The sequence below is a fragment of the Theropithecus gelada genome, chromosome 19 (genome assembly GCF_003255815.1).
Source record: "Theropithecus gelada isolate Dixy chromosome 19, Tgel_1.0, whole genome shotgun sequence".
NCBI lineage: Eukaryota > Metazoa > Chordata > Mammalia > Primates > Cercopithecidae > Theropithecus > Theropithecus gelada.
The window spans coordinates 26,802,236-26,816,622 of record NC_037687.1 but is presented as its reverse complement, the minus strand read 5'-3'; the positions used below and the strand labels follow the sequence as shown (position 1 = coordinate 26,816,622).

Here is a 14,387-nt window from a genome sequence, read left to right as displayed (position 1 = left end):
CTCTACAAAAAAAAAAAAAAAAAAGGTAATTAGCTGGATGTGGTGGCACGTACCTGTGGCCCAAGCTACTTGTGAGGCTAAGGTAGGAGAATCACTTGAGCTTGGAGGTTGAGGCTGCAGTGAGCTATGACTGCAAGACTGCACTCCAGCCTGGGTGACAGACTGAGACCCTGTCTCTGGGAAAAAAAAAGAAAAACCTGTGGGCCGGGCACAGTGGCTCACGCCTGTAATCCTAGCACTTTGGGAGGCCAAGGTGGGCGGATCACGAGGTCAGAAGATCTGTTCTCCTCCACCCTGGTCCTCACCTCTTCCACCCCTCCCTGCCCAACAGCATAGCAGACACCACACACCCAGCTCACACATCTTTATTAGCCTGGATATCCGGTGGCCAAACAGGCTGCCCCTGCCCTGTGTCAGCCAGCTGTGGCCATCTTCACCCTCATTCCCCGGAGAGGCCAGCCGCCTGCTGGAAGGAGTCAGAAGTAGGTGGATGTCATTGATGTCTTGGAGGCCCCAGCCTGGCGGGAGAGAAATCCACACCTGTGCCTGGAGTCCTCCTTCCCTGACCCTCTGAACCGGCGCTTAAAATGCTGTCCCGCCTGGAACAGGGAGGCCACATCCAACAGTGCGTCCTCAATGTGCTGCCCCAGCCTGTGGGAATCCTGGAAGGAGAACGGTGTCAGAGCCAGGGGAAGCTGGGAGACGGGATCCTGGAGGCTGAGAAACAAGAGGGCTGAGGGCCTGGATTCCTGGGTCTGAGGGAGGAGGGGCTGGGGGTCTGGACTCCTGGGTCTGAGGGAGGAGGGGCTGGGGGCCTGGATTCCTGGGTCTGAGGGAGGAGGGGCTGGGGGCCTGGATTCCTGGGTCTGAGGGAAGAGGGGCTGGGGAACCTGGACTCCTGGGTCTGAGGGAGAAGGCGCTGGGGGCCTGGACTCCTGGGTCTGAGGGAGGAGGGGCTAGGGGCCTAGGCTCCTGGTTCCTGAGGAAAGAGGGAGTTGGTGGGTACACACGTTTGTCTCACCGTTTTTGTGCTTGATTTTTTGCTGGAGATGTGGAAGGTGATCATGTCATCCCCCATGAAGATATAAGAAACACCATAACCATGGTCATCAGCCTGGAGTCAGAAAGAGTGAAGGGAAGAAAATATCTCCGGTCTCCTCCACCCCCACTAGACAGGAGTGCAGGCCCCCAGCCCCCTCTTTCCTCTAGGGGCCAGCGCGCGCCAGCTCCACTCACAGGCCCGAATCCACCGCCCGAGGAAACATAGTCCGGGTAATTGTGGACGTCAAACAGATGCATTTGCTGAACAGGGATCTGGCTGGTGGACAGCTGCCACTGCTCCGAATGGACCTGAGGACAGGAGCCCATCACATGTGCAGGACAGAGATCTGCAGTTGCGGCCCTTGGCTCCACTTCACTCCCTGCATCCCTGGCTCTTTCTCACCCCTAAATCCCAGGCCTCCTTCTCCCTGACCACACCCTTCTCCTGGCCATGCCCTATCTGGCCACGCCCCTCATCTTCTCACCAACCACGTCCCTCTCCCCTTCTCCCTCGGACCACGCCCCTCCTCTGACCACGCCCTTTCCTCCTAGCCCCACCCCACTGACCCTTTCCTCTTTTGTCTCCTCCGGTTGCCTGGTTGCATCTCCGCCTTCTGCCTTTCTTCCCCCGCCCTCCAGCGCTCTAACTGACTTCTCTGCTGATGCGTCCTTTCTCAACATCACCCTTTTTTTTTCGAGACAGAGTCTCGCTCTGTCGCCCAGGCTGGAGTGCAGTGGTGCGATCTCAGCTCACTGCAACCTCCGCCTCCCGGGTTCAAGGGATTCTCCTGCCTCAGCCCTCCCAAGTAGCTGGGATTACAGGTGTCTGTCACCATGCCCAGCTAATTTTTGTATTTTTGGTAGAGATGGAATTTCACCATGTTGGCCAGGCTGGCCTCGAACTGTTGACCTCAAGTGATCCGCCCACCTCGGCTTCCCAAAGTGCTGGGATTACAGGCGTGAGCCACCGCGCCCGGCCTTGATGGGTCCTTTTTCAACATCACCCTCCTTCCCTGAAGCCTCTCCCTTCTTCCATGGTCTCCCATTTCCCTCTCTAACCCTTTCCCTGTGCCCCAACCTGGGTCAGGAAGGGCGACTGCAGGTGGAGGAATCGGGACACGACGTAGAGTGCAAAGAGGTGGCGGTCGACTCCCTGCCCGCTCATGGCTGCCTTCAGCAGAGCCTGGTGCTTATCCACTGCCACGCGAAACAGGGCAAGGCACTGTGGGTCCTGGGGTCCCCAGGGAGGTCACAGGTCATGGAAAGACAGGAAGTCGACTTAGTCCTGGGCCTACGGCACACCTGGCCTCAACCAAGCTTGCCGCATCCCTGCAAGGTGGGAATATCAACCCCATTTTACAGATGGGGAACGGAGGCTTAAAGAGGGGAAATCATGTGCCCAGGTTCACACAGCCAGGGACAGCCAGGTGGGTTCCAGGTGTGTCTGGCCCCAGAGCCCAAACTCCTCCCATGGAACCACAGTACCTTGTAGGGGCAAGGGAGCAGAAGTGAGGGGTGGGTGGGATCTGGGCAGAGGGGGGTGCGGGGAATGGTGCAAAGGAAGGTCATAAGGTCACATAGAGGTTAAATGGGCGGAGTTACATTGTAAAAATGGAGTTCCGGCCAGGCCCATCGGCTCATGCTTGTAATCCCAGCACTTTGAGAAGCTGAGGCAGAGAGATCACCCAAGGTCAGGAGTTCGAGACCAGCCTGACCAACATGGTGAAACCCCGTCTCTACTAAAAAAAAAAAAAAAAAAAATTAGCTGGGCATGGTGGTGGACACCTGTAATTCCAGCTACTCGGGAGGCTGAGGCATGAGAATTGCTTGAACCCGAGAGGCAGAGGTTGGGCACACTGCACTCCAGCCTGGGTGACAGAGCAAGACTCCATCTCAAAAATAAATAAATAAATGGGGTTCCTTCTTGGGTGCTCCCCCAGTGCCCTGTGAGACCACCATGAAAGCAGATATCACACTATGCTGGGCTGTCTCCCCCATCGGTGAGCTCTTTGAAGTCAGAGGCCAGGTCTGATTCATCCCTTGTCCCTCGTGCCCCTCATGGAGGCTGGCTTCAGTAGGTCCCATCAATGTTTGCAAGTGGATGAGTGAGTACCCGGAAATGACTGAAGCCTCAAGCGAGGCTTGCACCCACCGTCTTCTCTTTGTCCTCCATGGCCCTCACAAAGTTGCAGGCCTCCCTCGTGCAAGATCGCACCGTCTCCGTCCGGCCTTCCAGGAATAAGCGAGTCATGGCCGACTCATAAGTCAGGCAGAATTGACCCCTGTCCTGGGGGACAAGGAGGAAAAGAGGAGTCTGTCAGCAGGGCTCAGGAAATCTTACAGACTTGACCCATCTCTGTCCAGACCTCCAGCGTCCTCCAGCCAGCCCAAGAATGGTTGGGAGAGAGAATTCAAGATGGCCAACCCACAATGGCAACGACCACAGGGAACTGTGGAGGGGCAGGTCCTGGGGGCTCAGGTGGACTGAGACCCTGAGGGGGCTGTGGTGGGGAACCCAGCTGACCCGGAAGTGGGCCAGTTGCAAGGCGATCTGGATGAAGCTGTCTGAAGAGAGGTGGCAGCGTCGGATGAAGCTCTTGCCAAATAGGGAGAATGGAAAGACATGGCAGTCGACATTTTCAGACAAGATCTTGGCTCCCCTCAGGGCTAGAGAGATGGAGGAGTGGATCTGCCAGAGGAGGAGGGAAGAGGAGTAGTTGGGGTTACAGATGGGGGTAGGGTGAAAGCCAGGAATGAGGCTGGAAGCGAAGGTGGACATGGAGTTAGGGTTGCGGCAGAATACGGAAATGGGGACAAAGAACAGAAGAGAATTGAAGGATGAGACTAAAGATGGGGATAGGGGCTGAACATGGTGGCGCATGCCTGTAATCCCAGCACTTTGGGAGGACAAGGTGGGTGGATCACCCGAGGTCAGGAGTTTGAGACCAGCCTGGCCAACATGGCGAAACCTCATGTCTATTAAAAATACAAAAAATTAGCCAGACGTGGTGGCAGGCACCTGCAATCCCAGCTCCTCGGGAGGCTGAGGCAAGAGAATCGCTTCAACCCAGGAGGCGGAGCTTGCAGTGAGCCGAGATCACGCCATTGCACTCCAGCCTGGGTGACAGAGCCGGACTCTGTCTCAAAAAAAAAAAAAAAAAAGATGGGGATAGGCATGGCAGTGCAGATTGCAACAGGATTGGGGTTGGGCCACAGCTGAAGCTGGGGTTGGGAATGGAGGAGGGACTGAGAGTGGTTTGGGAATGGAATGGGGAAGGGGTTGGATATGGAAAGTGAATTGGAGTTGGGCATGGGTTGTGGTTGGAGGTGGGGTCATGACTGAGTACAGGATGGGGTTGGGGTTGGGGTTGGGTATGGGGTGGAGTTAGGATGAACATGGGAGTGAATTCAGGTGTGGTGGTGGTGTTGGGATGGGATTGGGCATGGAGTAGTGGTTGGTGCTGGGGTTGGACAGTGGTGAGTTTTGAGTCTGAAGCGAGTAGAGATGAGGCTGGGGTTGAGGATGGGATTGGCAATGGGAGGAGGGTTGGAGTTGGGGCTGGGGATGAGGTTCGTGTTGGGGTTTGAGGTTGTAGATGCATTTGGCCTGATTTGGAGGTGGGGGAAGTGTGGGTTTCGGGTTGGGGGTAGAAATGGGGTTGATTTTCAGGTTGAGATTGGGGGTGGGGATGAGTTTGGAGTCAAGGCTAGGAATCTTGGGACTTGGAGGAGAGGCCCAGAAACCCAGCCTCACCTGGTCTGGAAGGTCCCATTGCAGCCGCTGGGGTCGGGGTAGTGTGGGGTCCGGGTGCCCCTTGCAGTGGCCGTCTGTTGAGTAGCCCAGCTGAAAGCATTCTGTAGCCAGAGTGAACTGTGGACAAACAGAGGCTGTCAGAGACCCTTCCTCCCTGTGGACTGAGGCCATCTAACCGGGCGGGACCTCTTTTCATACGGCCCTTTTTGGGGTAGGGGGAAGTCTCTGAGAAACAGAAACCTCTGATGTTCACAGATGGGGTCTCGGGTTCATGTTCCTCAAGAACAGGACTAATACCAATACTCAACCGGCGTTTACTGTCCCTGTACTTCTTTTCTTTTCTTTTTGACAGGGTCTTGCTCTGTCATCCGGGCTGGTGTGTAGTGGTGAAATTATAACTCACTGCAGCCTCAAACTCCTGGGCTCAAGCTATCCTCCGGAGTAGCTGGGACCACAGGCATGTACCATCATGCCTGGCTAGTTTTTTTGTTTGTTTGTTTTTTGTTTTTAATGTTTTTAGTAGACAGGGTCTCATTTATGTTGCCCAGGCTGGTCTCAAACTCCTGGGCTTAAGTGATCCTTCTGCCTTGACCTCCCAAAGTGCTGGGATTACAGGCATGAGCCACTGCACCCAGCCCGGAGTCATCGTCTTGCTCTGTAACTCCTCGCTGTGGGACTCTGTGAAAATCACTTCCTTCTTTGAGCCCCAGTTACCAATTCATCAAAGGAAGGTCCTCACCCCAGACCCTTTCTTTGCTGGGTGACCCTGGGCCAGCCTCTGCCTCTCCCTGAGCCTCAGTTTTTCTTTCTTCTCTTTTCTTTTTTTTTTTTTTTTTTTTTTTTTTGAGATGTAGTCTTGCTCTGTCGCCCAGGCTGGAGTGCAGTGGCACGATCTCAGCTCACTGCAACCTCCACCTCCTGGGTTCATGCAATTCTCATGCCTCAGCATCCCGAATAGCTGGGATTACAGGCACACACCACCATGCCTGGCTACCAGTAGCGACGGGGTTTCACTATGTTGGCCAGGCTGGTCTCGAACTCCTGACCTCATGATCGGCCTGCCTCAGCCTCCCAAATTGCTGGGATTGCAGGCGTGAGCCACCATGCCTGGCCAAGCCTCAGTTATTCTTCTGACCCTAAGGCCCTGGAGAGGATAGTCTTTGGAGATGGGGCGGGGGTCCCCAGAACAAGGGAGGGCTGGCCGCCCTACCTCCCACATGTGTCCTGAGATGGGGCAGTCGGCCCAGGAGTGCTCCACGCTGAGGCCCAGCTTCCCGTTAGAGAAGACGATTAGGGTGAAGGATTTGTCAAACCAGCTGTCGGGGAGAGTTCAGAGGGGTCACCGAGAGCGAGGGGCAGAGGGACCTCGGAGTGCTTTCTGTGGGACTTGAGGGGGTTTTCTAGATGGGGAGATGTGGGAATCCATTGGGGTGCTGGTGTGGGGATTTCTAGGACCATTGGGGGTCCTCAGTAGTGGCCCTGGAGGTATCCAAGATATGTCTGGGATTTAGAATTTGGGGATTTCGTTTGTTTTTTTGTTTGATGGAGTTTCACTCTTGTTGCTCAGGCTGGAGTGCAGTGGCGTGATCTTGGCTCACTGCAACCTCTGCCTCCCAAGTAGCTGAGGGTTCAAGTGATTTTCCCACCTCAGCCTCCCAAATAGCTGGGATCACAAGCACGCACCACCATGCCCAGCTAATTTTTGCATTTTTAGTAGAGATGAGGTTTCACCATACTGGCCAGGCTGGTCTTGAACCCCTGACCTCAAGTGATCTGCCTCTCTTGTCCTCCCAAAGTGCTGGGATTACAGACATGAGCCACCACGCCCAGTCTAGAGTTTGGAGATTTTTAGAGAACTCACTGAGGAAGGTTCAAGGCTTTTGGGGGTGCTGGGAGGTCAGTGGGACCCCCCTGGGGCCTAGGAATTCAGTGATGCCTGCCAGGCCTGAGAATCTCTAGGTCTGGAAGTCTGCATCTGGGGCCATGGGTTTGGGGTGCCTGCATTAAGGCCTGAGGATTGAATGGTTCAAGTTCTGAGGCTGAGGTTGCCAAGTCTGGGGTCAGGGCCTAGGGGTCCTGGGTTTGGTGGTCCTCAGATCTGGGGTCTCTGGGTCTGAGGGTCCAGCTCAGGGGTTTGGAGTCTCGGATTTGGGGGTCACTGGGACTGGGTTATAGGTCTTGGTCCCAGGTCTCCAGGTCCCAAAGCATTGGGTCTGGGGTCCTCAGCTCTAGGCAGCCGCTGGTCTACAGACTTTGCAGGTGTGGGCTCCAGGGTCTGGCTGTCTACTGTCGGGGGTCCTAGGTCTGATATTGCATTCTGGGGTGCCATGTCTGGGGGCCCCATCCCAAGACTGACTCACCGGTCATGGCCCCGGCCAGCCAGCAGGGCATGGGCATAGGCATCCAACGACGCTGCTGGGTCCTCCCTGGTGAGCCCCGCGGGCTCAGCGTCCAGTGACACAAAGAAAGCGGCCCCTTCCACTGCCTCCAGGGCCTCTGCTGCCTGGGTCTTCAGGGACGTTCGCACCTGGGCCCACGTGCCCCTGGAGGGCCCGGGATGTGCCTGAGTCCATCCTGCCCAGCCGCCACCTGGTCCCACCCTGCCCTTCCACGGCCCCAGGACACTGGCGGCCTCTGAGAGCCCCTGACCCCGACCCCCGACCCTTACCTGGGAGCGGCAGTCAGAGCAGCCAGATGTTCCTCGTGGGGGCAGGCCGGTGAGGGATCATCCAGGATTCGCTGAAACTGCTGCTCCAGGGCCCTCGGGGAAAGCAGGCTGTTTCGGGAGTGGGTCCCCACGCGGAAGAATCGGCCCCGGTGGAAGACAGCCACGTGTTGGCTGTCATGGAGGTGGCGGATGTAGTCTAGGGGTGGCGTTGGCAGAAGCGTGGGGACAGGCCAGACACATAAAAATAGCGACCATTTATTATATGCTGCTTAGGTGTCATCAGTTGTTCAAAGCACCCTAGTAATCATCAGCACCCTAGGACTTTTGGTTTTTGGAGACAGGGTCTCGCTCTGTCGCCCAGGCTGGAGTGCAGTGGTGAGATCTCAGCTCACTGCAGCCTCAACCTCCTGGACTCAGGCAATCCTCCCACTTCAGGGTCCTGAGTAGCTGGGACCACAGGCGCATACCACCATGCCTGGCTAATTTTTGAGTTTTTCATATAGATCGGATCTCACTACGTTGCCCTAGGCTGGTCTCGAACTCCTGGCCTAAGCAATCGTCCACCTCGGCCCCCCAGAGTGCTGGGATTACAGGCATAAGTCACTGTGCCCAGCTCCTAGGTACAATTATTATCCCACTTTAGTGGAAGCTGAGGCTCAGAGAGGGTAATAACGTGCAGAAGGTCACACAGCAAGGATGCAATGGGTCCCAGCTCAGGCAGGCGGACTCCAGAAAACATGCTCTTAGCCACTATATTGTTCTGCCTCCATCAGTGGGGACAGGAGAGGGTCTCACCTTTTTGGACCCCTGGAATCCGCGTGGTGTTGAAGATCTTCTCATACTGGGCAGAGCATAAGGGACGCATTCCCATTAGCAAAGTCTGCAGGAAACCGTGGGCTGTGAGCTGCCTTCCAGGACCCATGTGGCCCAAAGGCCACAGGACCACACCTCCATCCCCAGCCCACTGGGGCCCTCTTACCGGGGGTATCTCCTGGCGGTTCAGGCGGTGGCGGTACAGGAGGAGGGCATGGACGGCATTCCCAGCGCGAGCTGCCTGCAGAGGCGTGGGTGTGACATACAGGAAGTCCTGGGGACCAGGAGAGGGGACGGCAAAACACCCGGGGTCAGGTTTACCCTTGATGGAACCACTGACCCAAATACAGGTCCCGACCCCAAAAGAGGGCGGAAAGATGAATCCCAGATGGTGCGTCCAGATCCAGGTCACTGAGCATGAATGTCACATTCCATCCAGGTACCCCAACCCTAGACCTGGGGCCTGTGAACCTCACGCCTCCCCTTCTCACCATCATGTAATAGTTGCTGTTCACCATCAGCGGATTTCGGGAGCGCAGGTACACAAATTCCTCCCACCAGTCACTGACCTGGGAGTGGGGTGGGGAGACACACAGTGAGGGGCCAGGGCCTTGCTGCGGGAGGGACAGTAGGACAGGGAAGGCCCCAGATGTTCCTGTGTCAGGCAAGGAGGATACAGCCAAAGAAGCCAGTCATCGTAGTCAGTAAATAGCAATCACCTAGAAATCCATCCATGGGGGATCAGTTAGCTAAACCCTGTTACACTCCAGCAGTGCCCTATTACATAGCTATTGGAAAGAACAAGGTACAGCTGGGCGCGGTGGCGCCTACCTGTAATACCAGCACTTTGGGAGGCTGAAGCAGGTGGATACCTGAGGTCAGGAGTTCAAGACCAGCCTGGCCAACATGATGAAACCCCATCTCTACTAAAAATACAAAAATCAGCCAGGCGTGGTGGCACACGCCTGTAATTCCAGCTACTCGGGAGCCTGAGGCAGGAGAATCGCTTGAATCCTGGAGGTATTGGTTGCAGTGAGCCGAGATCGTACCATTGCACTCCAGCCTGGGCAACAAGAGTGAAACCCTGTCCCCCCACCCCCAAAAAAAAAAAAAGAGGAGAAAAGAAAAGCAGAATATAAATGTAAAATTTATAAAACAATAAATATGTGAAATAATATATATATGTGTAAATACATGAAAATTTTGGCCTTGCCAATACCATAATAAAATCAAACAATGAAAAACACAAAAGAAAGCACTGTGTCACAGTTTAGCTGGTCTTGTAGGGTTTGTTTTTGTTGTTGTTGTACATAAAATAATGGTGTGTGTATCACTGGCAGTTGGCTTGGAGGTACAATAAAATATACAAGCCAGGAGCGGTGGTTCACGCCTGTTATCCCAGCATTTTGGGAGGCTGAGGTGGGAGGATAGCTTGAGCCTAGGAGTTTGAGACCAGCCTGGGCAACATGGCAAGACCCCATGTCTACAAAAAAGTTCAAAAATTAGCAGGGCTGGGGGGCACAAGCCTTCCTGAGTCCCAGTTACTAGGGAAGCTGAGGTGGGAGGATGGCTTGAGCCTGGGAGGTCAAGGCTGCAGTGAGCCATGATCACGCCACTGTACTCCAGTCTGGGTGATAGAGTGAGACCCCTTTCAAGAAAGAAAAAGGAAAGAAAGAAAAAAAAAGAGAAAGAAAGAGAGAGAGGGAGGGAGGGAGGGAAGGAAGGAAAAGAGAGAGAAAGGAGGGAGGGAGGAAGGAGAGAGAGAGAAAGAAAGAGAAAGAAAGAGAGAAAGCAAGAGAAAGAAAGAAAGAGGCCAGGCGCGGTGGCTCACACCTGTAATCCCAGCACTTTGGGAGGCCGAGGCAGGCGGATCACAAGGTCAGGAGACTGAGACCATCCTGGCTAACACGGTGAAACCCTGACTCTATTAAAAATACGAAAAAAAAAAAAAAAATTAGCCAGCTATGGGAGGCTGAGGCAGGAGAATGGCATGAACCCTGGAGGCGGAGCTTGCAGTGAGCCGAGATCGCGCCAGTGCACTCTAGCCTGGGCGACAGAGCGAGACTCCGTCTCAAAAAAAAAAAAAAAAAGGAAGGAAGGGAAGGAAGGAAGGAGACAGAAAAAAAGAAAGGAAGGAAGGAGAGAGAGAAGGAAGGAAGGAAGGAAATAAGGAAAGAAGATAGGAAAGGCGGGAGGGAGGGAAGGAAGGGAAGAAAAAAATATGCGTGTGTGTGTGTGTGTGTGTGTGTGTAAGTAGAATCTTGTCCAAAAGTGTGAAGAAAAACAAAAATTTAACCAGAAAAGCAAGGCCTGCCGTTCCCTTCTACTTCTCGACATTTCGTCCCCTTCATTGGGTTTGACCAACTGAGCCTGCCATATCGGTGCCCCTTGGGGTTCTGCCGCAGACCCTCTTCCCTTCCCCTCTCACTCTCACCACAGGTTTTCTCATCCGAGCCCAGTGTCTCAATGACCTACAATGGTAGATCTCACGGTAGCTTCCTCTGCAGCCTCCCACCCTCCAGTCTTTCCCCCAAACCAGAGCTGACCCAGCCCCTTCCTTGCTCCAAACCCTCCCATGGCTCCCTAGTACCCCCAGGAAAGAGTCCAGGATCCTCAGTCTGGATTTCAGGCCTCTCCCACCACTCCTCACCATTCAACTCCTTTGTGGTTTTTTGTTTGTTTGTTTGTTTTTGTTTTGTTTTGTTTTTGAGACAGAGTTTCGCTCTGTGGCCCAGGCTGGGGTGCAGTGGCACAATCTCAGTTCAGTGCAACCTCTCCTGGGTTCAAGCAATCCTCCTGCCTCAGCCTCCCGAGTAGCTGGGATTATAGGCGCATGTGCCACCACGCCCAGCCAATTTTTGTGTTTTTAGTAGAGACGGAGTTTCACCATGTTGTCCAGGCTGGTCTCGAACTCTTGACCTCATGTGATATGCCTGCCTCAGCCTCCCAAAGTGCTGGCATTACAGGCGTGAGACAGTGTGCCAGGCCTAGGTCCTGGAATTCTGGTTCAGTCTTTGGAAGATCAAGGGTGGAACTCAGAATATTGGAGCATCTATACCCTTAACCTCAACATTAAACATAGACAGAGCATATATATGTTATGAGCATATATATATAAATAAATACATATGCTTATATGTATATTTAAATGTTGAGGTTAGGCTACAGAGGTATGTGAGCGGGGCTCAGTGCATTGGCCCTTGGGGGCCCAGGATGCAGGCCCGGGGCCAGGCTCCAATCGCTGCAGGGGGCGTGTGGGTTGTGGGCGTGTCGTGGGGCGGGGCGTGTAGAACTCGCAAGTTTAGCAGGGCGAGCTCACAAACTTAGCCTTTCAGGTAGGGCCTTGGTGGCAGTGGCGGGACTCACGTAATTGGACGCCCACCAGGACTTGAGCCTCAGGTACCACTGCAGCAGCGACGCCTGCAGCCTCAGGAATTCCTGCGCCAGGACCGCGGTCCAGTCGAAGTCCTCGTCGGAGAGGACGGGCCGGACCGACTCCAGGTACTAAAGGAGAGAAGACGGCAGGTCATGCCCGCGGCCCGCCCCGGCCACCCCGGCCCATCTGCGCGCTCCCAGGCCCACCTTGCGCACGGTGTCCTGCACAGAGGGCACGGGCTGGCGCGGCAGGGAGCGCTGGTAACTGAACAGCATCGGGTGGCGGCCGGAGAAGATGCGGACCAGGGCCTGGGGAGGAGGAGTTACTGGGTCATTAACCCCTCACTGGGACCAGGGAGTTGAGGGGGGCAGGGGTCAACAGTGGGACAGAAACCCAAAGAGAAGGACACAGAGACTTAAGAGCATCAGAGACCCCGAGAGAGAAAAGGACAGAGACCCAGAGACAGGGGACAGAGACCCAGAGAGAGAAGGACAGAGACCCAGAGACAGGGGACAGAGACCCAGAGAGAGAGGGGGACAGAGACCCAGAGGGGGGGGGGATAGAGATCCAGAGAGAGGGGGACAGAGAAGTGGGTCCCAGGAGAGCGGGAGTAGGGCTATGCCCCTCCCATACCAGCCAGGTCTTGGTGGGGGAGGACATGGCTCCGTGGGGCTCAAGAAGCCAGCCGTGGTAGGACAGAAGCAGCCTGAGGGCCACGTGCAGTGTGAAGATCAGGGTTCCCCACAAACAGGAGGCAAACAGTGCAGCTGCCAGGACCCCCCGGAGCCCGTGGTGCTGTCCGCCCCTGCAGGGAGAGAAACAGAGGCTGGGCCTAGGTCTCCTGGCCTCAGAATCTGCCTCCCTTCCAGCCCCCTCCAGCCCCTGCACTGATCTTTTGGCTGTCAGACAGAGAAACCCATTTTTGTCATTTTAGTAGGTGTGAGCTCTGTCACCCCCTCCAGCCCCCTCCCATTGTGGCAGCACCAAGCTTCCAAAGTCACTTTCCATGGAAACCGGTAGGTGCTTAATAAATGACAGCCATTATTTCTATTGAGGGGACACTTTTTCCTCTCAGCTATCACTACTCTAAGGCAATAGTTCTGAAACTGTGGCTCCTGGGAGCACCTCCTGGGAGCACCTCCTGGGAGCACCGCCTGGGAGCTTGTTGGAAATACGTATTTCTGGCCCCTTTGACACCTAACAAGCCAAAATCTCTCTGGGTGGGGTCCAGCAATCAGCGTTTTTTTTGTTGTTGTTTGTTTTGTTTTGTTTTTGAGATGGAGTCTCACTCTGTCGCCCAGGCTGGAGTGCAGTGGCACGATCTTGGCTCACTGTAACCTCTGACTCCTGGGTTCAAGCAATTCTCCTACCTCAGCCTCCCAAGTAGCTGGGATTACAGGTGTCTGCCACCATGCCCAGCTAATTTTTTGCATTTTTAGTAGAGACAGGGTTTCACCACGTTGGCCAGGCTGGTCTCAAACTCCTGACCTTAGGTGATCCGTCCACCTTGGCCTCCCAAAGTGCTGGGATTACAGATGTCAGCCACCGCGCCTGGCCATAATCAGTGTTTTAACAACCCATCCAGGTGATACCAATGCCAGCTTAAATTTAGGAAAAGCTGGTCTAAAGCTACATTAAATCAGCACGTTTGTTTGCAAAGTTTGCAAATGTCACTTGGAGGACTTGGGTCAAATGACTTTCCCTCTATAGACTGAGTAAATCTAGCGTTCTGGGAATTTTTTTTTGTGGGGGAGGGGTAGAGACGGGAGTCTCACTATGTTGCCCAGGCTGGTCTCAAACTCCTGAGCTCAAGCCTCCTGCCTCAGCCTTCCGAAGTGCTGGGATTACAAGTGTGAGCCGCTGTGCCCGGCATCCCTCTTGGAAATGTCTACATCTGGTCCCGGGTCTGTTCTTTGAAGCCATCTGCACCAAATGTGGACCCTCTTCCCCAGGAGGACTCATCAAAGAACTAGACCTGACATTTCACCTGCACCCGGTTTTCAAACCCTTCCTGAAGATGACAATAACACAATAACAATAATGCAGCCACTCCCAAGAGAAACTCCTGGCACTCTACTGACTATGGGACAGGCAGGATTTTTTTTTTTTAAATTGAGACAGAGTCTCACTCTGTCGCCCAGGCTGGAGTGCAGTGGCATGATCTCACCTCACTGCAACCTCTGCCTCCCGGGTTGAAGCAATTCTCCTGCCTCAGCCTCCCAAGTAGGTGGGATTACAGGCGCCCGCTACCACGCTTGGCTCATTTTTGTATTTTTAGTAGAGACAGGGTTTCACCATGTTGGCCAGACTGGTCTCGAACTCCGACCTCAGGTGATCCGCCCACATCTGCCTCCCAAAGTGCTGGGATTACAGGTGTGAGTCACCATACGCGGACGACAGGCAGGATTTTGATTAATTCTTCCAAGCACTCTACGAAGCAATTATTCATACCCTCATTTTACAGATGAAGGCCTTGACAATCAAGAATGGTGAGGTCTCGGCCGGGCACGGTAGCTCAAGCCTGTAATCTCAGCACTTTGGGAGGCCGAGACGGGCGGATCACGAGGTCAGGAGATCGAGACCATCCTGGCTAACACGGTGAAACCCCGTCTCTACTAAAAAATACAAAAAACTAGCCGGGCGAGGTGCGGGCGCCTGTAGTCCCAGCTACTCGGGAGGCTGAGGCAGGAGAATGGCGTAAACCCGGGAGGCGGAGCTTGCAGTGAGCTGAGATC

The 14,387-nt window shown here is 54.6% G+C and overlaps 1 protein-coding gene across 1 annotated transcript in view; it reads right to left on the bottom strand.

The window, feature by feature from the left end:
- Positions 1-349: 349 nt before the first annotated feature.
- CPT1C (carnitine palmitoyltransferase 1C) overlaps positions 350-14,387 on the bottom strand; it is a 20,477-nt gene continuing 6,439 nt past the window's right edge. The window contains exons 4-19 of the mRNA XM_025365873.1: positions 12,286-12,493; positions 11,859-11,960; positions 11,643-11,780; positions 8,768-8,845; positions 8,443-8,550; positions 8,259-8,343; positions 7,464-7,659; positions 7,156-7,338; positions 6,006-6,111; positions 4,796-4,912; positions 3,566-3,730; positions 3,194-3,328; positions 2,120-2,272; positions 1,237-1,350; positions 1,022-1,114; positions 350-662 (exon numbers count right to left, since the gene is read on the bottom strand). Of these exons, the coding sequence (XP_025221658.1) occupies positions 477-662; positions 1,022-1,114; positions 1,237-1,350; positions 2,120-2,272; positions 3,194-3,328; positions 3,566-3,730; positions 4,796-4,912; positions 6,006-6,111; positions 7,156-7,338; positions 7,464-7,659; positions 8,259-8,343; positions 8,443-8,550; positions 8,768-8,845; positions 11,643-11,780; positions 11,859-11,960; positions 12,286-12,493 (2,167 nt within the window). The 3' untranslated portion in view covers positions 350-476. The remainder of the gene's footprint in view (positions 663-1,021; positions 1,115-1,236; positions 1,351-2,119; positions 2,273-3,193; positions 3,329-3,565; positions 3,731-4,795; positions 4,913-6,005; positions 6,112-7,155; positions 7,339-7,463; positions 7,660-8,258; positions 8,344-8,442; positions 8,551-8,767; positions 8,846-11,642; positions 11,781-11,858; positions 11,961-12,285; positions 12,494-14,387) is intronic.